Source organism: Heteronotia binoei, chromosome 1 (genome assembly GCF_032191835.1).
Source record: "Heteronotia binoei isolate CCM8104 ecotype False Entrance Well chromosome 1, APGP_CSIRO_Hbin_v1, whole genome shotgun sequence".
Lineage (NCBI taxonomy): Eukaryota > Metazoa > Chordata > Lepidosauria > Squamata > Gekkonidae > Heteronotia > Heteronotia binoei.
The window spans coordinates 149,519,507-149,546,391 of record NC_083223.1 but is presented as its reverse complement, the minus strand read 5'-3'; the positions used below and the strand labels follow the sequence as shown (position 1 = coordinate 149,546,391).

The following is a 26,885-nucleotide window of genomic DNA, read 5'->3' as shown; positions in this document are numbered from 1 at the left end:
CATACCAGTGAATTAGAAAAATGACTCAGCTGTTTATCTTAATACCAGCCATATGAAGAACATAAAGGTAAAGGTAGTCCCCCGTGAAAGCACCAGTCATTTTCGACTCTGGGGTGACGTTGCTTTCACAACGTTTTCACAGCAGACTTTTTACGGGGTGGTTTACCATTGCCTTCCCCAGTCATCTACACTTTCCCTCAGCAAGCTGGGTACTCATTTTACCGACCTCAGAAGGATGGAAAGCTGAGTTAACCTGGAGCCGGCTAACTGAACCAGCTTCTGCTGAGACTGAACTCAGGTCGTGAGCAGAGGGCTCCGACTGCAGTACTGCAGTTTTATTTATTTATTTGCTTAATTAATTAAACTATGTAAACTCTACTTCTCAACCATAGGCCTGTGACGTAACTTCCAGACAAATATGCATAAAGCCAAAATTTGATGAAATCATAATGAACTAAAAACACAAGAAACACTAAAAATCAGTATTCATTATACATTAAAAACAACTGAAGGCAATTCCCAGAAACAGAAGGAATCAGATATATCTCAGGGTTGTACCTGGAACTGGAAAGACTGGATGCCAGGCAAACAGCTGTCAGGAGAACTTTCCACAAACAGGATATTACCACAGAAAAGCCATCAAGTGGCTACTCATCTCATTGGGGGTGGGGGGGTGGAGCGGGGGACAATTAATCAGCAGATTCCTATAGAAACAGGTACCCTGGTCCCAAAGCATTTCAGGCTTTTAGGTTACAGTCAACCTTCTGCATCTTGCCCAGAAACCACCAGGCCCCACTGCTGCTCATTCTCCACCCGTACATATCCCTTGATGTCTGGATGCCTGCCCTTCCCCTGCCCATTTTGAGGGCTCTGTCATCTAGAATTCTGGCTTGCATGTGCTGCCTTGCTCTGCCAGGGAGGGTTTGCCAAAAGTGTACAGTGGCAGTACTCCTGGTAGCCACTGTGGCAGCACTCTCAGCCACATGGGCCGCCCTGTGCCATCACAGAAAGAGCGAGAAGATGCGGGAGCTCCCAGCAAGCAGGGAAAGGACACGGGCAGGAACAGGGAAATTCAGGTGGGAAGGCAGGAGAGGGCCCAGGCCCTCTCCACCTGAAGGCCCCTCAAACTTGGAACTGGTGCTTTTTCTAAGATGGAGTGATCAACAGTGTAAAAAAAGAAAAAAGCTCGTCCCCTGTGCTAGCACCAGTTGGTTTCAACTCTGGGGTGACATTGCTTTCACAACGTTTTCACAGCAGACTTTTTACGGGGTGGTTTGTCATTGCCTTTCCCAGTCATCTACACTTTCCCCCCAGCAAGCTGGGTACTCATTTTACCGACCTCGGAAGGATGGAAGGCTGAGTCAACCTGGAGCTGGCTACCTGAACCAGCTTCCGTTGGGATCGAACTCAGGTCGTGAGCAGAGGGCTCCGACTGCAGTACTCCAGCTTTACCACTCTGCGCCAGGGGGCTCTTGATCAACACTGTAGAGCAACCTTATTACTAAATTCTGCACTAACTGAAACTTCTGAAACATACTCAAAGGCGGCTCCATACAAGATGCATCACAATAATTAATCAAGATGTTATCAGAGCATGGATCACTTTGGCCAGGTCCTGCTTCTCAAGAAAAGGTTGAAACTGTCATAGTGTCCAAATTTGGCCAGTTTTGCCTGGGCTGGGTTTCAGTTTATCAGTCCAATATATTATTGCTTTCAAATATCAATTGAATGCATCCACTATCAAAGAGCTACAGCCCCATGTATATGCACTCCTCAAGAGGAGAGCTAAAACCCTGTTCAGAGACCAGATGTACAATAGCACAAACTAAAACCATACTGAATGAGAAAAGAGCAAAAAAAGAAGGGACATCAATATTCCAAGCAGTGCTGGGCAGCATCCAGGGCATCAGTAGAAAGAAGGAGAAGCAACTCCTTCGAGAAAGCCGTAGTCAAATAATTCAAAGTCCCAGGAAAAGGAGGACATCACACCCTGAGTACTTCATCCCACAATGGAGCTGACCCCTAGTTTGCTCCAATTTCAGAATACGTGTATAATTAAGTATACTCACATCATCAACTGCACACACCACTTTTTCTGATATGCTCCTATGTCTTTAAAGACAAGACACACATGATTTAATTTTATGAAAAAAACAAACATTAAAGCATTGAATAAACATGCAATCCAAAAGCACAGGAACCCTGCCCCTACTGATTTTTGTTGGGTCAATGCATTTCTAGCATGTCGACACTCATCCCTCTGCTCCTCCCTGTGGGTATTTCTTTATCATCCCCACTATGGAGCTTTGTGATTCTGGTCATTTTCACTCTGACTAATGCCAGAATGCTTTACACACTGGGACCAGCTCCAAGGGACCATATTACATGCATCCTTGCAGGATCATTGCAACATTGACTTTTGTTGCTCACTTTAAAAGTAGGCTGGCTAGCAGGCAGCCTGGGAAACTCTTTTGTCCAGTCCCTGACAACCATGTGAGGTAATGGTTAGAGCAGGGTGTTATGAGGGCCGGATCTGACATAAATGAGACCTTGTCGAACCGGGCCTTGTGTGTCATAAAATGTAATGCCAGGTAGCAGAGATATAAACTTTATAAAGGACACAGACATACACAAAGATTTTTTAAAAACTTAAAATAAAACATGCTTAAAACATTAGCACTCATTGGTCTTAAAGGTGCTTTCTTTGTATCTCTCCCATGCAATCTAGGGAACTGGAAAAAGGAAGCTCTCACTCTTTCCTTCCTTCACCAGGGGACCAGGAGGGGGAGGCGCCTCAGCCAATAGAAGGATGAGAGGCTTGGCTCAGTAGCTCTGCTGTGTGATTGAGCCTGGCAAAACAAGCTCAGCCTCCCCCCTTCCTTCCTAAGGAAGCCTCAGCCAATGGTGTCAAGCATGGTATAATTCCAATGGTAATTGTTTTAGGGTCCTCCATAAAGCTGGTCTGTGAAACATCATGGAGGACCGAGGTACTTTGGCTCTGTTATTCTTTCCCCTTCCCCCTTCTTGCTTAATGCTTTTGAAGTATAGTAGTGAGAAACGAAACTAGTAAGAGAAAGAATAATCAACACCTTCCCATACATTCCTGCCTGGAAGTGTGAGACATTTGGGGAAAGCAAGGACAAGACACTGATAACATTGTGAGAATGTAGACATTTATGATAGTTTATGTGTTAGAGAGCATCCCTCGCATCCTCCTTTGGGAATCCTTTGAAGTATGCCTTAAAAGAATTGTATCAATGTATTTTGAGTATCACTCTCAAGGACCTGTACCAGGAGAGCATATCAGTCTATCAATAAATGTAGTTTTGTATCCACTCAACTCGTTCTTGAAACTGCATGCTTGACAAATGGAGAAAATAGTGATTTTGCGCTGTAGCTCCTGTGCGATTGAGCAAGCCTTGCAAAGCAAGCTGTTATGCAGAAGGAAGCAAGAGCGAGGGAGAAGGAGGCAGACGACAGCCAGTTGCTTGATAGGCTGATAGGAGCCTTCTGGGGGCCTGATTCAGCTCCCAGGCTGCATGTTTGACACCCCTTGGTTAGAGTGTGCGAACTATCTTAGTTTCCCCTCTTCCACCATCATGTCATCCTTTTGGCATGTATAACAACTGCCTAGCTCAGAGCTGAAGAAAGGATAATGAACATGGTCAGAAGATTAAAACAATGGCCTGGATATATTTCTGCTGGTATCCCCTCTGTCCATAACAGAGGCAATCCTCTGATGTAGAACATTTTCCTCTAGTACAATCCTCTGATGTAGAACATTTTCCTCTAGTACTTTCCTCTAGTACACCAAACTGGAGAGCCAGTTTGGTGTAGTGGTTAAGTGTGCGGACTCTTATCTGGGAGAACCGGGTTTGATTCCCCACTCCTCCACTTGCACCTGCTGGAATGGCCTTGGGTCAGCCATAGCTCTGGCAGAAGTTGTCCTTGAAAGGACAGCTGCTGTGAGAGCCCTCTCCAGCCCCACCCACCTCACAGGGTGTTTGTTGTGGGGGAGGAAGGTAAAGGAGATTGTGAGCCGCTCTGAGACTCTTCGGAGTGGAGGGTGGGATATAAATCCAATATCTTCTATCTTCTTCTCTTGCAGTAACCAGCCAGTCAGTAAAACTCTACCTCTCAAGCCCTGTTTTTTGTGTCTTTGCCTTCAGAGATGAGGCAGGTGGTGACTTAAAAAAAATGGGGCCATGAAGTCCTAGGCCATGAAGGGTTTTGTATGCGACAGGCAATACCTTGATCAGTAACTTATGGCAACCAGTGGAGTGACCGCAGAATGATAAATGAGCTGCATCATTCTGCACTAACTGGAGTCTCTTGAGTTGATTTTGAGGGGAGTCCTACACAGAGTGCTTTACAGTTACCATAGTTTGGATCCAAGTGGCCAGGCTGCCTGAGTACAGATAGGGGGCAGTCTTCTGGGTTAGCTAAATGAGTAGAAAGTGCTTTTTGTGGCAACATTGATTTGTTCTTTAGTCATAGTGCTTGGTCCAATATACCGGTAATCCCAGGCTCTTAACTGAGTCAGCAAGTGTATCTGAAAGGTTCTTCCACAACATAGAAAAAACACAGAATCTAAACAATGTTTGTATGCTGGAGAAAAATAAGATTGTTTAAGTCAGCTAAAATAACTATATTCCTGAAAAAAATTACCTGTCTTCTAATACCAGCTCTCCAGGAGCAGTATCAAATGGCAACAGTGGACGGATCCTGCAGTGTACTCTGATATTGCCCCTTAGTTCCTGGGATTACAACACAGAAACAGAGTTGGTATTTTACAAAAGCAAGCAAACCAACCAAGAAGGCTTACAGTTTTATGTATTTACTTGTCCAAAGGATTTAATTGAAAACCAAACCATTTATTCCAAAGTTAGCCTCTGTAGAATTAGTACTATGGTTGCCAGGCCCGACTTAGGAAATATTTGGGGTATTGGGGGTGGAGCCAGGAGACTTTGGGGGTGGAGCCAGGAGCAAGGTTGTGACAAGTACAATTCAATACCAAAGGAAATTCTGACCATCACATTTAAAGGGACTGCATGCCTTTTAAATGCCTTCCCTTCATTGGAAATAATGGAGGACGGGGGCACCTATTTGTGGGGCTCTTAGAATTGGTCCCCCTGGTCCAATCTTTTTGAAACTTGGGGAATGTTTTGAGGAGAGGCACCAGATGCTATGCTGAATAGTTGGTGCCTCTACCTCAAAAAACACTCCCTCCCCAGAGACCCAAATACTAATGAATCAATTCTACATTATACCCTATGGGGACTAGCTTCCATAGGGTATAATGGAGTGCCCAGCAGACAATCAATAAACTTTCCGCTTTCTGATAGCCCTCAAATGGGGGAAAGGCCTCCAAACCAGGAGATCCCTTGCCTTCAACTGGGAACTGGCAATCAGTAGCAGTGCTATGAAGTGCAATGATTACAGACTTGGCACTTAAGACAGCAACTAATTATCATCATACCATACAAATGTTACAATTCTTAACAGATAATGTTGTACAGAGCACAAAATATCCCTCCAATATGAGCCCAGTTGTGTGTAATTCACATTTGTGTGACCCAAGTTCAAATGGTACTACTGAGCACAGAATTCCATTTCCTGAAAACCTGGCCTTTCATTCTATTTTTGGCCCTCAGGGCTATGCAGCCAAGGATGGAGCATGATTTCAGCATTCTACACAGCTCTTTGCCTTTTCCCATGACTAGGAAAAGCAGAACTCAACAAATATAAGCAAGTTTGCTTGATGTGCACACTTTATACAGTGCACAGAATTCAGTTTTTCTTCAGAAAGCATTCTGCCTTGCTTTTCTTCATGTATACAGTGTACTTCAGCCACTTCTCCTTGTGAACAGGGATTACTATCAAATGTATTATAATTAGATTCAAATCAAAGCTTGACCAGATCTACTTCTTTCAGCATAAACTAGAGGTACCGGAAGGGGGGATTTCATAGAGTTGGTAGAATCAGACAGAAATAGAAGCTAGAGAACAATCTAAAGATTCCCAGTATTAATTTTGTGTACTTCAGCCACTAGTGGGAATTTGTGTGCGCCACTGAAAGGCAGGAAGGCTAAATATCAGCACTACTGCTGAACAGATTTCACCTTACAAGTCTTCCTCTGTTTTGAAGATTCCACTGTAAGCTGAGGTACAATGAGAATGTGAAACTGTAAGTTAGCAAAGCAAGATATTTGGGATGGATGGGTATAAAGCCATTTGGAAAAAAGTCAGGTCCTCATGGTTTCTTCAAGTGAAGCACCCAGAAAGCTATCATGCACTTAGGAAAATTCTGGCCATAATTTTATTGAGGAAAACTTGGGAGTGTCGCGATGATAAATATACAACCAAAGGAAGATAATGAGAATTAGCCATGTGGTTAACAAATCAGGAAGGCTGGACAACACTCACTTGGAGTCTTTTAGAACAGTAGCTAACAAGCGTAGATGTTTATAATTAATTTCAAAGATATTCTATATCCAGTTTTATTCAAGTTCATTTTATGGGCTGTAGAGAGCTGTCTGAAGGGGAAAAGGAAACTAGACTTGCCAGTCCCCAGTTCCAGGATGGAGGACTTCCAGTTGTGCAGGCTCCTCCCTGCCCCCAACCAGCTGGCCAGAGGGGGGAAGGTCTCCACCAAGAGTCATTATATGCTTTTAAATTTCTGCAGGTTTAGAAGAAACTTGCAAACTGTGTTTTGGAATGTGTATGTGTGCCTTTAAATTTCAGCAGAAGGAAAGCTGCTTGGGGGCCAGGGTGATCAGGCAGAGCCACATGGCTCTTCCCAGTGAGTGTGTGAGAAACTGAATTCATTTCAGAAGTCATTTGTATAGTAAAATGGGTAGCAAAGAGTTAACTAGAACCTGATTATGGGATGGAGGAAAACTCCACTTCCTAGACTACTCTGTTCATTTTCCTGTATTAGCCTAAAGAAATTGGTTGAAATACAGCAGATGGTTAAATTCAGCACCTCCTGTGAATAAAATGCCCAGTGAGATCACAAAAGTATGGGCTTGCAAACTTTGTTTATTTTGGCACTGGGGAAATAAAAGTCCAGCCCCCCCCGCCCCGCCACAACAGCTTAGGACTCTTCCTAACAGTGGCATCTTTGTAAACCGATGTGCTAACAAAACTAAATATAAATGCATAAATTCAAAGCATATTTGTTAAGACTGCAAACCAACAACCCTCCAGCTTCTTTAGACATACTCATGGAAGCAAAGAAGGATGTAGTCAAAGCTTCTCTTGCTCTACTCCAGGGGTGGTCAACGGTAGCTCTCCAGATGTTTTTTGCCTACAACTCCCATCAGCCCCAGCCATTGGCTATGCTGGCTGGGGCTGATGGGAGTTGTAGGCAAAAAAACATCTGGAGAGCTATCGTTGGCCACCCCTGCTCTACTCCCATTGCCATCCTCCTCTCCTGCCAGCGGGACCAAGACACTGCTTTGACCAGTACCAGCTGGGAAGGCAGACAGAGTGATGGGACAGAGGAAGAGCAACCAGTCAGAAGCCACAGTTGCATCTTATTTCGCAGGAACTGCATCCTGACAACTCATATATTTATCTTTTTAGACATTATTGGCAATTACCAGAAGATACTTACAATTAAACTGTTATGAAGTATTTTTCTCTTTTGTTTTTCTTTCTGGTATCTCTCACTTACATCAAGCAAGGATTGTTCAAGTTCTAGAGCTTTGATTTCAAATGCTGAAAAGATGTTATAACAAATGTTCATCAAAAACGATCTGTTACATGTTCTCCTCAAACAAAGGGAAAGGAATATTTGCAGGCAGCTACCTACAAACTAATAACCATGGGAAAACAGAACACACAAAATTATAGCTAGAATATCATCCTTTGTGACAGCTTCTTCAAGTCCAACCACAGTTGTGACACAGTTCTCTATAGCGAACCCATCCCCTTACAAGCATCACCTTTCTGCAACTAAGCAACTCATGTGTGAATGGATGGAATAGGGTTGAAAGAAGGCTCTATTAAGTCTACAACTACTGCAACCCTGCAGGAGTGCCACCCAAATTGCACTGTGATGCCATCACGCCAAGCAGCTTCTAGGCAAAACAAGGAGTAGCTACAGTTTCTGTGCCATCATGTCACACTTTCTAGGCCTATGCAGAAGAATATGGTCTCTCTGTAGGAGATCATACTTAAATATATGAAAAACCAGAGTAGCTCCATGAACTTCAGCAAAACTGAAGTGAAGAGGATGAATGGGGGAAATGTATTGGGTGGATTGCTCTGCTTCCTGCTGTTGTTGTTCTACAGTGTTTCTGATCTGCAAAGGAAAGTTCTGGTCATCCCCCTCTAGCTGCAACCACCTAGCTGCAACCACCATATTATCAGAACGTGGGGAAAGTGGCTCCCTTCCTGCTCAGTTTACCTAGGTGGATCACAAGCCTCTTTACCTAAGCTTTCTTTTTAATAAGAGAGAATATGTGGGATGAGAAAGAAGATAGCAGAGGATGTTAGGAAGCATTACACCTCTTTAAATAAGGTTAAACAAGAATTATAAATTTGAACTTGGTATTGCATGCAACCATGCTGCTCCCAGATACTTTTATAAGGTGAAGTGGCTTATGGTGTGGCTGTGAAAAAAGAGGAATAAAGAAAGAAACTAAGGAACTGTTACCTCAACCCCCCCCCCCCCAAAAAAAAACCAACCTCATGAGAATTCTGAACAACCTCCCCCTCTGGAGGCTGAGACGAAGAGACCGTGTCTGGTCCTTCTCATCCAACAACCCCAAGAGTTTTGAAGCATTGAGATGGGAATTTCAAACTAGTAATCCCACAACACTCAGATCCACCCACTTTAAAAACAAAGACTGCCTATGTTGTATGCGGCCAGACTATCATATAATAATGTTGAAAAAGCCATCATCAGTTTCTATAACACATGGTAAACTTCAGCCTTTTTCCACTCCACCCTTTAATTTTCACTTCATTATCTATAAACACCAAGGGTTTTCTTTGCGACTTAGGCGAGGTCTATCAACCTCCTTTTCTGAACACCTCTGTAAACTGAAATTTCACTACATCTGTGAAGGGATTCAAAGATTATCTCTGTCAGTTTAAAAAGAAAAGCCAGCATTATATATAAGCGTAGATGAGATTGTGGTGTTGAATGAGTGGTATCTTGAACTCCTATATTCTGGGCTACTTTGGCATTACACTTTCTTACTGACTTCTGTGGGACAAAGACCTTTGTAACCCTCTGCCAATCAGTGCTTTTCACTGTACCAGCACAGATGAATTCTCTTCATGCTCTGTCTTCTAAATGGAAGCTAAGATTGATGCCAAACTTCTTTCTTATTTCTTTGGGCGTTTTCGCACTTACCTTAAGCCGGAGCGACGTCCCTCTTCACCGTGCAGCGTGTGCACGGTTTTCGCACTAATTGCTGCGGAGCACCTGGAAGAGCTGCAAAGTCCCGCGGCTTTTGCTGCGCGGTGAAGAGGGACGTCGCTCCGGCTTAAGGTAAGTGCGAAAACGCCCTTTCTCTCTCATGAAAAAGTATGAATTAATTTTGATTGTGGAAAATTTTAAAATGTATATGGAAAATTCTGGAAATAATTAACCTTGTGAACAGGGATTACTATCAAATGTATTATAATTAGATTCAAATCAAAACTTGACCAGATCTACTTTTTTCAGCATAAACTAGAGGTACCGGAAGGGGGGATTTCATAGAGCTGGTAGAATCAGACAGAAATAGAAGCTAGAGAACAATCTAAAGATTCTCAGTATTAATTTTGTTTGTCCTGTACTAGATGCATTAAAGTCAGTCATTTATATACAGCTCTTCGAAAAACCTGACTTCAAATTTCAATTTAATCCCATTCATAAGATGCTCTTTGCCAGCACAGAGCACCCTATACTACCATAAAGCTTGCTGTGCAGTCTTGGGCTAATTCTACATTTTCAGATGAACCTACCTCACAAGACAAAATCAGGAAGGGAAAACCATTTACAATGGGTTGGATCGTAATTCTTGGCACAGAAGTACAGCCTCCCCTCCTGCTGCAGCCTAAAATGACCCTTGAAATTCTGCTCTGAGGGGATAAAGCAGCATGACACAGTTGAAGGGAGGAAATAGCCTGAAATGTCCCTTGAAATTCTGCTCTGAGGGGATAGAGCAGTGTGACGCAGTTGAAGGGAGCAGCTATCTCAGGGAGGAAATGGGCAAAAATCACCTTTCTCTTGTGTGCATGAATCCTTACCATGGGGTTTGAGCCATTGCTCTGACATCCCTAGAGAAAGGAGATAAAATGTACCAGAGAGACAGTGAGCTGTCTTGAATGGGATGAATCATCTGATAATTTACTATATCTAGAAATTCCTGTTGAAGTTATTATGACAAATCTAGTCTATGTGCATTAAAGTTTGTTACCTTCAGCTCTCAGTATGAGCAACTGTTCATTAGGAAGCAGAGTAAAAGGGTTTTTTAAAAGTCTACATTTTGCCCTTACACAAGAGTCCTTGGGTCACAGTAGAGGCCCTAGATAACAGGCTTTCAATATTTTCATATAAACAAATATGAAGCAAGGTGGTGACTGGAAGAGGATCTGCAGCTGAATTTCCTTTAAAAAACTACACTCCCCCCCCCCAACTTTCTGCCATTTGATTGGCACTCCAGCAAAGTATCAGTCATAGATTATATGGGATATACTGCAAAAGGTATGAATTTCCAAATGCATCTGCCTGACTACTGTTAAGAACACAGTGCTGGCTCAAATGGAATTGATTGAACAAACATGTGCTAATATTCTTATATGGTACAGCCGTTTTGGGGGCCCAGAGTCAGCAAAAAACTCTGTTCCTCTTTATTTTTGCCTTGTTCCCTGCAATTCTGTTGGGCAAAAGGTGCCATGGCAGGAAGAGAGAACAAAAAAATGATAAAGTCAGCTTCCCACTTCTCTCTCTCTCTTTTTTGCTGTTAAGTCACAGCTGTAGGGTGTTAGGCAAGACATGTTCAGAGGTGGTTTGCCATTGCCTGCCTCTGCATAGGAATCCTGGTATTCCTTGGGGGTCTCCCATCCATAGACTGACCAGGACTAACCCTGCTTAGTTTCTGAGATCTGACAAGATTGGGCTAGCCTGGTCTATATGTGCCAGAGCCTTGGTCTCCACCACAGCAGTATTATGACATTTCCATCACAAAGGGCCTGGCAGAGGTAGCATTCTTGGCACCAGGATAAGGTTGTCAGGATCCTCATGCTGGATCTTGGCAGGAGAAGTCTTATTGTCAGGGCCGGATTAACAATTAGGCAAAGGAGGCACTTGCCTATGGGCCCCCATTCCTTTAGGAGCCCAAGGCCAGCTTTTCCCTCACCCCAGTTTCCCCCCTGCGGCGAGTTGGCCTCTTCCTCCACCCACTCGTTCCCCTCAGCTTGCCTGCCTGGCCTCCTCCCCATCGCTTCCCCCTTCACCCTCCCCCTCCCTCCCCCGTTGTTTCCCTCATTGTTGCTTCCCTGTTCATCCACTTCCCTCTTCGCCTGACCCCTCCCCGCCCTGAGCCCGCTTCAGTGGGGTAGGGTGGGATATAAATTGAATGAAATAAAATTTCCTTCTTTGTCTGCCTGCCCCGCCTCGTCCCCGGCCGCTTCCCTCTTCGTCTGCCCGCCCTGCCCCAGGGAAACCCATGTCTGCAGCAAGAAAACTGCTTCTGTGCTCGCAGGGCTTGCAAGGCACTTTCGGCCTAGTCAGGCGGGGAGGAAAGGGAAGCCCTTGCAAAACTCTGTCTGGGCTCTGGTTGAGTGGTGGGCAGCGTGATCCAAAAGGCTAATTTGAAAAACAGTGTCCATACTTGTGGTGGGGGGGAAGAAAACCCCACAGGTGGACAGAAGGAAATTGGGGGCTGCTTCTTCCACATCTGCTCTTTTTCAAGGGGGCCTCCTGCTCCTGGTGCAAGTCTGGGATCCTTTCTCCATCTGAGGGGCCTGCAAGGAAATCAGCAGCTTCCCCCTCCCCCTTAAGCTCTGGGCCTTTCCCCCTCTCCTGCTGGAGGCCAGCTTGATTGGACTGGGAGGGGGCCCTACAGCTAAAGAGGGGAGCAGATTTTTTGCCCCACTGCCCCTGCTCTGGGGCCTTTCACTCCCCAAACCCGGATTCTGAACATTTTAATGGAAATTAAGTGTTGAAATGCAAAGGATAGGGGTTCCATGATGTGCAGGCTCAGGAAGTCGATTTCAGAGCTCCCTGCTCCCCAGCCTCCAGGTGGGGCCATGGGATCCGCAGGAATCCCAGCTCCTCTCCAGACTACAGAGGATCTGCTCCCCCCTGGAGAAAATGGCTGCTTGGGGGGGGGGTGGTTTCTGTGGCACTGTTTCCATCTGAGGACACTGTCCTCCCCAAATCTCCAGGAATTTCCCAACCTGGATCTGGCCAAGCTAACCCACCCCCATTTCCCACCGGTGTCTAGGGGGGACCTGGAAACCCTACTTCCCCAATACAAGACCCCTCCTTTCTCCCCCCCATGGAGTTCCCCTCCAAGCACAGCTTCCTTCCAACTGGGCAGCTCCGTTGGTGGTAGGGGGTCGGTGAGGCTCTGGGACCTCACTTGGGGGGGGGGTGGATTCAGTGGCCGGGAGTTCCAGAGGAGCGGAGGGGCCTCTGCTGGACCTGAAGAAGATTCCTTCCAGGGTTGATTCTCGGGAGCATCTCTCTCCTCCCCACACACACACACACACACCCGCCTGCAGAAGGGACACATGAGGTCCAGAGAAGACAGCCAGAAGTCCAGAAGCAGCAGCCCCTCCACCCGGCAACTGATGACTCAGCCCCTCTTGGAGCCTGACATTGGCTCAAAGGAGCTGCTGGCATCCCAACTCTAGGAAAAAGCACGAGTCGAGTAGCACCTTTAAGACTCCAGGAAAGTCCCGGCCAAACCCGGATCGGGAGGCCAAACCTCTCTCTACTCGCTCCCATCTAGCATGGAGCTCCTTCTTTCTTTCCAATAAAGGAATCACAGTAGCTTTGAGAGGAGAAAGAGGCTGTGTTTTCTGGCCCACAGCCCAGAGAGGTTTGCTTGTGTCATGTGCCTTCACCACTTGGCTGCTAAACCCAAATAACCTGCTAAACCAGGAGGGGCCAAATTTGCTTAATAAGAGCCACACAGAATAAACAGCAGGTGTTTGAGAGCCACAAAGAAGGAAGAGAAGGAGGGAGCGAGGCAAATAGAGATGGGGGAGATGCAGAAAGAAAACAACTTTAACTTTATATGCATTTTTCAAGCTGGTGGCAGATTTGGCTCGGAGAAACAGTTTAAAGAGGCAAAAGTCTTTTCCAAGCCAGCTGGCAGGGCTGTGGGAGCTTCAAGAGCCACCCAATATGTGCTAAACCTCCCATCCCACCAGAAGCCTGGTTTCTGAAAACTCCCCTGCCTGGAAGCCTCCCAGCCAACAGAAAGTTCCCACTATTGGGGGGGGGGGGGCGGGACAGGGTTCCAGCCTGGCTCCTTCAGGTGCTAGATTTCTGCTTGCAGGGAGTGCAGAGGATTTTGTCGTAAAGGCGCAAGTCCAGAAACAGCACACACAACACCCCACCCCTCCTTTGCATCCTGCCCGATACGGTCTTGATCACGACTCAGCCAGAGTAGACACAGTCCTCTGGAACAGCTTGGCGGGGGCACATGGAGAGACACCCCCCAAAAAACAAAAATCCCTGGGGCTCGACTGCCTCATGACCCATGTCAACAGAGCCCTTCTTCGGCCAAGAATCAGAATCCCCTCCCTTCAAAAAATGCTCCCTCTTGACCAGCAGCCCCCCCACCCCCGCTTGGCCAGGCAGCCGAGAGAAGGAAGGTGGCAGAACACCCCCGTAGCCAGAAATGTTTCGGTGGGAGGGCCCAGGACATAAAATTTTGGGTGGGGGGGCTGTGGAGGCTTGGCTGCTTCTTCCAGCACCAGCAGCCAGGCCCCAGCTCTCTCTCTCACGCTCTTGGGAGGTGGGAAGATCCCGGGGAGAGCGGCTGCCACCCTCCCCTCTCCTCTCTGCGGCCACCCGCCTGCCCGCCCACCACCATTTATTTCCCCTCGCCCGCTACCGTCCCCTGCCCACTGCCACTGCAGTCCCACCCACCCTCTGTGCCGGCTTGGCAAAGTTCAGGGGTGGTACATGCCAATGACAATAATGACATCACTGCCACACGTTCCCCCCCCGGGACTTTGCCAAGCCGGTGCAGGGGGTAGGCGGGGACGGTGGCAGGCAAGGGGAAGTAAATGGCAGTGGGCAGGTGACTGGGGAGGGGGAGGGCAGTGACATCATTATGATGTCATTGGGGCATGCGTGAAAATAAAAACATAGCAGGGACGGAGGTCGGGGATTCCGCCTAGGGGCCCAGGCACCCCTAGCCCCGGACCTGCGTGCAGCCAGCAACTGAGCCCCTCTTTCCCTGATTTGCCTGGTGAGACTGGCGTCCTCATCACGTGTGCCTCTCTCTGCCTCTCCCCCACAGCTTTGTCAAAGGGGCTTTTGAGAAGTTTCCAGCAGTCTGCAGTGCGGCAGTTGCTCTGTCTCTGAGATAACTGGCAAGGGGGCCCCGAGATTTTGGCAGCCTAGGGGCCTCCACAGGGTTTAATCCAGCACTGCTTGTTGTAAAAGCTCATGTAGCAAAAGGCACTAAATACCAGCCTGATAGGCTCTGCTCATCTCTTACTTTCCATAGCCTCATTATGAATCTGTAGTCTTTGGACAGCTGCCAAAATCTGGTAGAAAGAGTTCTTGCTTTGATGCTGCACATCTTTCAAGAATGCAAGAGCAGATAAACGGAGATTCTTCATGTCTTGCTTCAATCTCTGTGTAAGAAGGAAAAAACCCCCAGAGGCTTAATATTACAGATGGAAGAAACAGCAGTGAATGAAATTTATATTTGATTTATTTCTGAAGCAGGTGTAGAGTTGAGCCACATTCACTGACAGATATGAAGATAAATTATTTTTTTTTTAAAAGAGAACATTAAAATGTGGAGCAGATTTATGTATTAATATATGACAATACAATGTCAGTGATTATTTTAAAAGGCTCCTGAAGAATTTTGATTTTAGAGAAATAACAGAAATGTCTAAAGATGAGCTTAATGAAGAATACAGTAATGATTCTTCTGTGACTGTTTATTAGACTATATTATCTTGTATTACTAAAGCCAACATTGCCTACCGGTCCTTTGACTGGCTTTGTTTATTGTTACAAAAAAATAATGGAACTGAACTTTTCTGAAAAAAGCATTGCTGCAGTCTTGCTGAAGAAGTTGTAATTTAAAAATTCTGGAATTTACTATTGTCTTTTAAAATCCAGCACAGGATTATCTTCCTGTTGATGGCACGCTGTTTTAATACTGGATTTAAGGAGTTGAAGTCAATAGAAATGGGTAGGGCAATCCTGAGTCGCACCAGCACTGCAGCAGCTGGCCGCCATGCAGCTGTGGTGCCACCAGTTACCCCCCTAAAGCAGTAGTTTTGCAGTGGTCAAAAGGGAAAAACAGAGTTGCCATCTGCTACTGCCATGGCGTCCATGGTGATTCCACCTCCACATTCCAATTCCAGAATTGCTGGGAGGTGGGAGTAGCATGATAGACAGGGCAGGCAGAACCAATGGAAGCCATGAGTCAAGGAGGCAGAACTAAGTGTCCAAGGGGCAGAGAGGGGAAGGTCAGAGAAGCAATGTTCCTCCTCTGCTAGACATCCCCCCTCAAAAAGACAATCCCCCATCACAAGCCACCTGTCAGTACGGAAGGGGGCCTCACCCATCAACCTCACTGCTACCCCACAGGGGCGCTCTGCTCCCAGAGGCACAGAGCACAAGAGACTGAGAGAGGCAAGCACATGGATGTCTGAGATGTTCCCTCTAAGCTGTGGAGTCTTGTGAGCAAAAATTCTACTTCATGAGCCACTGGCATTAAAGTTGTGAGCTACTGCATAAATTCGTTTGCTCTGGGGCCATTTTTCCTGAGCTCAGACAAAAAGTGTCAGCCAGAGGCTAAAAAACTATGAGCTAGCTCACATTAACTCACTAACTCACAGAGTCTCCCTGACCCTGACCCTGGAGAAAGGAGGAAAGCCACTTCAAAGCCAACCTCTGGATCCCAGCGTCAGCGAGGCGACAGGTCAGTAGCTGATGTTCGACCATGTCAAACACTGCCGACAGGTCTAGTAGCATCAGCATTACCAAGCCACCTCTGTCCAGGTGCCTCTGGAGGTCATCTGTGAGGGCAACCAGAATCGTCTCCATCCTGTGACCTAGACGAAAACTGGATTGATGTGGGTTAAGCAGGGAAGCATCATCCAGAAAACTCTGAAGCTGCACTGCCATAGCAAGTTCACAGACGCAATCATGGCCGAAAGATATATTTTCTTAGCGGCCTTGGCTGCCACCTCATAGGTTCTCATATATGACCTATAAGTTGTTCTTCTCACTTTGTCGCAGGCTCACTGCCGCTGCCTCTCTAGCCATCTGAGCCTGTTTCATCTGCCGTAGTCCCGGCATATACCAGGGTGCCAGCATTGTACAGGGGTGCCAAGGGTGCCTGGGAGCGATCTCATTGATGGCTGTGGCGAGCCTGTTATGCCAGGTATCCACTACCTCATCTAGAGAATTGCTGGGGTCCAAGGATCTGAAGAGTCATCTGGAATTGCATAGGGTCCATTTGGCTCTGAGGGCGAGCTAAAATACACTCACCGCCCAAACAGGGCTGGAGCAGGATATTCAAATGGGCCTTCAGGGTGTAGTGGTCCGACTATGCCACTGCTTTGGCAGTAATACAGTCCACTGTCATTCCCGCCGCAAAGATCAAATCCAGAATGTGTCCAGCCTGATGAGTGGGAGTTGTTACATATTGAGAGAGTTTCAGCACCGCCATGGATGACACCAGGTCCGACGCCAATGTGGAGCTCACGTCATCGGCATGGTCATTGAAGTCACCCAGGACCAAAAGTCTTGGGTGCTCCAATGCCCAGCCTGCTATAGCCTCCACAAGGGCCAGCGGGGCATTGGTCGGTGCAGAGGGCGGGTGGTACACCAGCCAAATAGCCGAACTCTCTCACACCTCAACCACCAAAGTGGTACATTCCACACCGGTGATCCTTGGAGCCGGGAGTGCCCAGAAGGAGTAAGCCTCCTGGATGAATATCGCTACTCCTCCTCCGTGTCCGCTAGTCCATGATTGGTGAAGGACAGAGAACCCAGGAGGAGCTACTTGGGAGAGAGCAACTGCCTCCCCATCTCGCACCCAGGTCTCAGTCATGTAAGCCAGGTCCATATTCTGCTCTAGCAGGAAATCCCGCAAGACAGAGGTCTTAGTATTAATAGACCTGGCATTGCACAACATCAATGTTGGAGGCGGATGTTTCAACTTGGCCCCACTGCTTGCAACTTTTGAGATGGGACACAGGCTAGGAGGTCAGGCATTCTGGCATCTCGGCTTCCTTCCCTTATATAAGCGCCTGTTCCCACCGCTGTACTTTCCCCTCCCCAGAAAGTACCCTAAAGGATGTGAAACTAGTTGGATCCTTGAATGGAGCACACTTACAGAAGAGAAATCCCCATCTCCACCACCACAGCATCTTTCTACTCCTGGAGGGAACAGGGCAGGCCATGATGTGGAGGATGAAGAAGAGGAGACTGGATTTATACCCAGAGTGGTTTACAATCTCCTTCCCCTTTACCCTTCACCCAGAGTGGTTTACAATCTCCTTCCCCTCCCCCTCCCCACAACAGACTCCTTGTGAGGTAGGTGGGGCTGAGAGAGCTCTCAGAGAACTGCTTTTGAGAGAACAGTTCTGCAAGAATTGTGGCTAACCTAGCTGGCTTTATGTGGAAGAGTGGGGAATCCAACCTGGTTCTCCCAGATTAGAGTCCACACATTTAACCACAACACCAAACAGACTCTGTAGTAAGAGGGTACTTGGCAAAAATATCTCCTCTATGCTGAAAGCACACTTGAGACATTGAAAAAACATGGATGATCCATCCTACTAATATTTTAACTTTTCACATAAATATTTTGCAGCAGGATTCTCAGACACTGTGTCAAGAGGGCACACATGCCAACAATAACTAGGCTGATGCTGCATGAATATGTAGATATTATACTGTCACCAAGGTATTTTTCAAGCTCTATTCTGTGAGTGGTCTGTGGATCATCTTTCATCTTAAGCCAAGGAGACATATTTTCCCATCTTTCTCTCCTCAATATTGTCACACTTATGTTAAATAATAACCATCTTTTAATTTCTGGTAGGTCTCTTTACCTGTATTGTTCCATAAAGTTGGATTACAGTTGACCTGACACTTCCATGCAAACAGCACAGTTTACATTTTTCATAACTTTTCAGCAATTCTTTAGTTGAGCTTTTCCCAAACATGCTTTGACTCTATTTAAAAAAATAAAAGAAACTGATAAATAAGAAAAATATGGCTTTATAATCAAAGATTTCTATAAATCATAGATATAAAATGTGAATTCAGAGATGTTATAAAACTGAAATTGTTATAACAGTACAATTGAAAGCAGTAAAATTATGAGGGGGCAACTGCTCAGAAAAGAACTTACAAGTATGAATTTGCTACTTTCCCATTTAGTATGACCCAACCACATTTACAATATTTTTCTTCAAAAATCAATGAGACATTAGAATCTGCAGTCAATCCAAATAGTGTGATCCAGAGTGGGAACTGCTGAGTGGTTCTGAATGAGTCACTATTGTAGAGGCAGAATTTATAATTTAAAGACTTGCCCTAAGATCAAGACATTAGTTCTAGAACAAGGCTTAGTCGTACAACCTATTTTAATTCTTCATATTAAAATTTTAACCATTTCTCTTTCTGGTAGTTTTTACATATGGACACTGCAGTTCCTCACACCCAGTTTCTTATCTGTAAGCCAAGCCAAGCAAATGTAGTGCAAGTGGGAAGGAGCTTAGATTTCCTATACGGGATATCATAAATAGATCCCTGATGGAAGGGCATTTTCCAACGCCGCTCAAAGAGGCAGTGGTCCGCCCCCTCTTGAAAAAACCAGCTTTAGACCTGGCCTAATTGGCGCACTACCGGCCGGTCTCAAACTTGCCCTTCTTGGGCAAGCTTATCGAGAGGGCAGTGGCGATGCAGTTACAGACTTTCCTGGAGGATGCTTCCGTCCTCGACCCACTCCAGTCCGGCTTTCGCCCGGGTCATGGGACAGAGACGGTGCTGGTCGCCCTGGTGGATGACCTCCAATGGCATCTGGATCGGGGCGGCTCGGCGGTGCTGATGCTGTTGGACCTGTCGGCTGCATTCGACACGGTCGACCATCGGTTACTGACCTGCCGCCTCGCCGACGCGGGGATTCAGGGGTTGGCTTTACAGTGGCTTTCCTCTTTCCTCGAAGGTCGGGGACAAAGGGTCGCAACTGGAGGTGAGCTATCCCAAAGGCGAACGCTTGATTGCGGAGTGCCTCAGGGGGCGGTTCTCTCCCCTATGTTATTTAACATCTATATGCGTCCCCTTGCCCAGATTGCTCGAAGGTATGGGCTGGGTTGCCACCAGTAAGCTGATGACACGCAGCTCTATCTACTTATGGACAGCCGACCAGTCTCCGCCCCAGAAAATCTAGACCAGGCATTACAGGAAGTGGCTGGGTGGCTCAGGCTGAGCGGGCTGAAGCTAAATCCGGCGAAGACAGAGGTCCTTTGCTTGGGTCGTCGGGGCCCAGGGAGGGAAATCCCCCTACCAGCTTTTGAGGGTGCGCCGCTGATAGCAGCGATCAAGGTCAAGAGCCTGGGGGTACTATTGGAGTCCTCCTTAACGATGGAGGCTCAGATAGCAGCCACTGCCAAGTCCGCATTCTTTCATCTTAGGCGGGCAAGGCAGTTGGCCCCCTTCCTGGAACGCGACGATCTAGCAACAGTGATCCATGCCACGGTCACCTCGAGGTTGGACTACTGTAATGCTCTCTACATGGGGCTGCCTTTGTGCGGAACCCGAAAGCTGCAGCTGGTGCAGAATGCCGCGGCCCGGCTGTTGCTAGGGCTCCCAAGAAGGGAGCACATCCGGCCGGGACTCCAGGATCTGCACTGGCTGCCGATAGCTTACCGAGTCCGGTACAAGGTGCTGGTTATTACCTTTAAAGCCCTATATGGCCTAGGACCTGCCTACCTGAAGGACCGTCTCTCCCCACATGTTCCCCAGAGAGTACTGAGATCAGGAACTCAAAATCTCCTGGTTATCCCTGGGCCAAAGGAAGCCCGCTTAAAATCTACAAGGGACCGGGCCTTTTCTATTACGGCCCCCTCCTGGTGGAACCAGCTGCGGGAAGAGGTGAGGGCCCTGCGGGACCTCGCCCAGTTCCGCAGGGCCTGTAAGACAACCCTCTTCTGGCTGGCCTATGACTAGCTGATACAAGATACTGAGCGTAGTTACATTAGATGTCTGCTATCCCCAATGTTCTAAATGTTTTAAATGGTTTAATGTTTAAAATTTAAATGTTTTTATGCTTAAAATGTATTTATGTCAGATTCTTGTGTTGTGAGCCGCCCTGAGCCACTTGTTGGGAAGGGCGGGATATAAGTCATAAAATAAATAAATAAAGTGACAGCTGAAATTCAGTTTCATCAAAATCCCCTGAAGCAGAAGAATGTGAGATGGCCACATGGTCATTTATTAGAAAGGCAGCGGGTAAGTTAATAGAATATGTCTCAGATTAATCTCTTCATAACATTTTCCCATGAAAAAACCACTGGCAATTCTTGATCACACTTGTGAATTAATATGACAATAATGTTAGGGATTTCTATAGATCCTCAATTCTAAAATTAATGTAGTTCAGCAACAGTTCTATTTATTTCTAAAATCTGATGGCTTCTGTGGAACAGAAAAAACGTGGCACCGTATCACAAGCTTAATATGAAAATGAGCCAGCTTTCAAAATAGATATATCACACAATCAGTTTTGGTGTGCAGATAACACAATACTGAAAAAAATCACCGGAAAATACTTTAAACAATACTTTAAACGATAAACAAGTTATCTTAATAAGATTTATATGAACTCCTTCTTGTACTATAAATAATACACCAAGTACAGTTTTTAAAAAGGCCATGACAAATAGCTTCCATAGTCCTGTGATATACTTCAGGGGTGGCCAACGGTAGCTCTCTAGATGTTTTTGGCCTACAACTCCCATCAGCCCCAGCCAGCATGGCCAATGGCTGGGGCTGATGGGAGTTGTAGGCAGTAAACATCTGGAGAGCTACCGTTGGCCCCCCCTGGAACTAACTGTCTCTTTAAACGGAAATGTTTTTAGACGATGCCGTGCAAGTTCTCTCATCCTCTCCTATGATTTTTTTCCTGTGGAATTGCTGTCTATTTCTACTGGTTTGGAATCTTCAGTGATCACCAGAAGAACACTGGAAATTTCTTTTCCCTTTATTACGTGCACGACATTGTCTAAAAACATTTCAGTTTAAAGAGACAGTTCGTTCCAGTATACCACAGAACTACGGAAGCTATTTTTCAAGGACTTTTTAAAAACTGTACTTGGTGTTATTTATAGTGTGAGGTGTTCATATAAATCTAATTAAGATAACTTGTTTGTTTAAAGTATTGTTTATTTTGGTGATTTTCCTCAATATTGTGTTAGCTTTCAAAACAGGGCTGCATTCCAACATCATGACTATTTCTGAAGAATCCACCCCCTAAATAGATACGAAGTCTAAATGCAGACAGCCCTACAAACTGGGGATTACAGGTTGATAACAAACCAAAATTTCAGATTAGGGTTTGTAGCTGGTTTATTAGCCACTGTTTGTATGAATAGTGGTTTGTTACAAAATCTGAATTCACAAGCTTTGGTTTCAGTGCTACTTCGCTTCCAAACACCGGGTTGCAGAGGCAGCAGTACAGGAGGATGCCCTCTCTATTGGAAGATGGGATAGAGGCAAGAGGCTAACATAAAAGTTTTTAACTTACCTATTCTAAGCAGAGTTTGTTGCATGAAGCAACAAAAACAGTATTAAAAACTTTCAATAAACAGCAGCCTCATATCTTTCTTGTAGACAGTGTCATATAATGACCACAGTATCAGACTAGGAACCAGGAGACTGTCACTGAAATCACTGGGTGACAGTCTCCATTTGCTGTCTTTCACAGCACAACCTATTCACAGGATTAATGTCAGGATCAACTACCGGAGTGGAGCACCATATTGGCTGATCTGACCTCCTGGAAGGAAGAGTAGGATGCAAATGTGATAGCACTGAAAGATTTAGAATGACCACACTGGTCTGGTCTCTCAGATTCTCTATGTAGAATTCCCTTTTACATGGGGAGTCTTCCTTTCATGGAAAGCAGGAAGACACTGGGGAATATCCACATGAAGACATCCTCATTCTAAACATGACTTGTGGTGTTCCTGGGGCTTTCACCTTTAAACCAGATTTAAAATAAGCCTGTTTTAATTAGGCTGAAATGGGAATTCATAGAACAGCTGCAAGGCAGTGTCAGTGTAGACATTCCCTCTGTCGTCATTGCAGCGAGTGGTTGGGGTTTAAGCTTGGCTTTCAAAACGGCAGAGGGCAGCTCCTTGCTGCACACACACCATTCCCCTCACTTCTGAGCTGAATTGTATTGTTCACAGCATGGTTCAATAGGAAAAGCATTTCTTCTGGGAAGAAGAATCTGGGAGATCTGGGAAGGGTACCTGTAATACTGCCATCATGGCCTGTGCTTTGCAAAAGTAGTGAGGAGAGCAGCACAGGGAATAGCAACGAGTGGTATGGGAACAGGATGGGTGCATGTGGATGCTGTTCCTGCCTCACCTGCTACCTGCTGTGGAGAATTCTTGTTTTCGGACCCCCATATGGATGCAGCTATAGTTGCATTAGGGTAACAAAAAAAGGCTGGTTAGTTGTGCAACTACTGAAGTTAACTAACTGTGGAACTCCAGTTTAAATCCATTGTCAACAGTAGTTCTGCACAAGATTGCACAATAAGAACTGGCATGATGCAATGGATAGAATGTTGGAATATGATCTAGAAAAGCCAATCCTCCCTCTGCCATGAAAGCTTGGTGGGCGAACTTGGGCCAGACACATATTCTCAGCCTAATCTATCTCACAGGGTTGCTGTGACGATAAAATAGAGAGGAAAATGTTGTAAGTTGTTTTGGATCCTCATTAGAGAGGAAGGAAGGAAGGAAGGAAGGAAGGAAGGAAGGAAGGAAGGAAGGAAGGAAGGAAGGAAGGAAGGAAGGAAGGAAGGAAGGAAGGAAGGAAGGAAGGAAGGAAGGAAGGAAGGAAGGAAGGAAGGAAGGAAGGAAGGAAGGAAGGACACGCTTCTCCTGTACAATATACACGTTGTTTTTCTGGTGTTCTTTCATTAGCATGTGTGCATCCTTGCACATTACATAATATTGTTACAATCATACAACTGTTGGGATCTTCAGACCTGTGAGGATCCTCTCAGACCTGTGAGGATCCTCTGATTATTTCTTTGATTTGTGGCAATCTGTATTAAGTGCCTTCCCTTGAAATGGCCTCCTCCACTGATGCCAAAGCATATAAAACCAAAGATGTGAGTCAGTATAGTGTAATGGTTAAAACAATGGTCTAGGGAGACCCAGGTGCAAATCCCAGCTCATACATGAAACTTATGATCATCAGCCACTCTCTCTACTACCTCTTAGGATTACTGCAAGGACAGAACATGGGTGACGGGAACATAAGAAGAGCTCGGCTGTATCAGACCAGTGCTTCATCTAGTTCAGCATCCTGTCTCACATAATGGCCAACCAGTTTTTCTGGAGGCCAACAACAGAGCATAGAGGTCAAGACCTTCCTCTGATGTTGCCTCCTGGCACTGAGATCCACAAATTTACTGCCTCTGAATGTTGAGGTTCCCTTTAGTTACCATGGCTATTATTATTACTATTATTTGCAACTTTATACTGTCTGTAGCCGAAGCTACAGTTTACAAGTATGAAAACAATAAGATACAATAAATAAAACATTAAGAATTAAAAATTAATTTAAGATAACATGGAAAACATTAAAAACAATAGACTGGACCCCAAAAGACCCAACCTAAAGTGAAATACCTGGCTGATTGTATAGGGCCCCTGACAGTGATGGATCTGTCATCAATGAATACAATGCAATGGTTTCAGCAGGAAAGCATCAGTTTATGCACTGAGGGGGAGGAGTGCTTTTTCCGTTTTTAGATGCTAGAAAGCTCTCTCCAAGGCCAGCCTATACCAGAAGAATAATGATGTACTTCATTTCTTGTCAATTTGACTCAGTTCTTCAGACTCTCTTCCTGAAACCAGTAGCTGTGGCCTCAGTACATGCCCCAGACTTTCCACAGTAAGCACAGAGATGCAAATAATTAATTGACCTTTGCCATCTCTTCATCTTCCTTTAGCAATCCCTTTTATTCTAAAAGCCCAGCTACTTCTCTGTATGGTTTCCTGTTCTAGATCTGTTTAAAGAAATTCTTATTATTCGTCTTGATGCTTTTAGCAATCCACTTCTAAAATTCTCTTTCTATATGGCTAATTATAAACTTGCACTTCTGTTGGTGGAACAAACTTTTGAGTCCAGTGGCACCTTTGTTGATCACTGGATTCAAACATTGTTCTGCTGCTTCAGACCAACACAGTTGCCCACCTGAATCTGACTTCTGACCCTGCATTCCCTACTATTCACCATTGGGCAGAATCATGTCTGCCACTGGAAGGACAGCATAGAAATGTTTATACAGAGAAAGGCTGCCATCCCAGAAAAAGGAGAACAGCAGGAGATGTTTCAGACTAATATAGAAGGCTTTTACCCCTCACTCTTTAAAGTATGAATCATTACTACTTCTGGCAGAAGGTTTGGTGTAGTGGTTAAGTGCAGTGTAGTGGTTAAGTGCGCAGACTATCTGGGAGAACCGGGTTTGATTCCCCACTCCTCCACTTGCACCTGCTAGCATGGCCTTGGGTCAGCCATAGCCCTGGCAGAGGTTGTCCTTGAAAGGGCAGCTGCTGTGAGAGCCCTCTCCAGCCCCACCCACCTCACAGGGTGTCTGTTGTGGGGGAGGAAGGTAAAGGAGATTGTGAGCCGCTCTGAGACTCTTCGGAGTGGAGGGCGGGATATAAATCCAATATCATCTTCTTCTTCTTCAATATAAAATACCACTTCTTACAAAGGGTGGGCGGGTAATGACCCACTTTAACCATCCTGGGATCCACTTCAGAACGCACTGTATTTTTCAGAATCTATTCTCAAAGTAACTATGTACTATTTCCCCCCATCTCCAGCATAAAATGCAGGAAACTCGCATTAACACTGAGAACATTTAAAATAAATATACATTGTTTTTTAGCATCAGACTGTATTTATGGTTAATTTATACATTATACAGAGGCAAACTCAAATTTGCTGCTGAGCCTCCTTTCACAACTCTCCTATTCCTTCTCTTCCCTTTTGTTCTTACAGTGAGAATCACTAATCCACATATATAGACATTTAGAAAAATAAAAGGTGAAGTGTTCCTTTTATTAGTAGCTATCAGCCATGAAAGGTAAATGCAGCTTTCACATTCAGAGGCAGTATATCTCTGATTACTGAGGGCTAGAAATGGACTCACTATCCGCATCTTCCCCCGCTTATGATCTAGGTCAATCAAATATCCTAAAGGAGGTATAGTACTCAGCTGCATAAACACCTGGAATGACCCAGTAATTGCAGTCCTTGTATTCATAACATTGCTTTTCACACAAAACATAGCTAGTTTCTTCACATGCTCCCCAGTCTATTTTGAAAACATCAGCCATTTCCCTTTCAAACAGTTTGCACTGTAGAGTCTCCCTCTATGGGGCTCTGTGCTTATTTCCCACTGAGCAACTAGCAGCCTGTGTCAGAAAGTCTCTCAGTTCAGCACACCTGTGATTAAAGATGCAGCATGGTGTAGTGTTGGACTAGTAGCTGGGAGACCCACATGTCATGGAAGCTCGCTGAGTGACCTACCTCATAGGGTTGTTGTGAGGATAACATGGAAGAGAGGAGTATGATGTAAACTGCCTTGAGTCCCCCACTGGGAAGTAAGGCAAAGTAGACATGAATTAAATAAATAAAAGTTGACCCTAGTTTCTAAAGAGATCCAAGGTGAGACCTTTCAAAGCACTGAAGAAATTATACTCTTCTGAACTCAGTATTTCTATGAGTTCAACTGAAAGTCAAGCTCGAAAGGCACAATCTGGATTTCAGTCAAGCTTTATTCCGCACCCCCCCCCCCCCAATCGATCCTTATTTTCATACTGAAACAGTTAACCAAGACTGCACATGGGACAAGCAACTTGCATGAGGTCACACAGCATTTAAAGTCTCAGCCTAGATTAGAAGACTTTGGCTGACGGTTGCTATTACTACTAATCCCTGCAGTCTACTCTTAATGCTGCCCCAAGCTCCAACTGCTCCAAGTTCTCCAAATCTCTAGCAACTCTGCTTAGATGATATAAAATATCCTCAGTAAGGTCCACCTATTATTTTCCACCATTGGTCCAAAAATTATGGAATTAATTACGACGCAAAGAAGCAGGCAGCACATGTGGCCATGTTTAAGATTTTTCAACCCATCATGCAGCTTTTAAATTTTAGTTATCAGCAAAATGAAACGATTGAGATAACTAATGCAGTTACATTTTATTGTGATTTTATTATTAATATTATGTTGTTTTAACTGCTGTTAGCCGCCCTGAGCCCATCAGGGGAGGGCAGGATACAAATATAATAAAATAAATGGGCCACTTCACAAATCACAACTCAAATGAAATATGAGCAAAGCATCTATTGAGCTGTGTGAACTCTGAGAAATTGCTGCTGAGAGCCATTCTGGGTCCCAGCT

General features: G+C 45.4%; 1 protein-coding gene across 2 annotated transcripts in view; it reads right to left on the bottom strand.

Annotated features, from left to right (window-relative positions):
• Positions 1–26,885, bottom strand: part of KIF25 (kinesin family member 25) — a 99,198-nt gene that overhangs the window by 65,479 nt on the left and 6,834 nt on the right. For both annotated transcript variants that reach the window (XM_060242366.1, XM_060242374.1), the window contains exons 3-7: positions 18,274–18,396; positions 14,685–14,823; positions 7,619–7,722; positions 4,669–4,757; positions 2,070–2,112 (exon numbers count right to left, since the gene is read on the bottom strand). In XM_060242366.1, the coding sequence (XP_060098349.1) occupies positions 2,070–2,112; positions 4,669–4,757; positions 7,619–7,722; positions 14,685–14,823; positions 18,274–18,396 (498 nt within the window). The remainder of the gene's footprint in view (positions 1–2,069; positions 2,113–4,668; positions 4,758–7,618; positions 7,723–14,684; positions 14,824–18,273; positions 18,397–26,885) is intronic.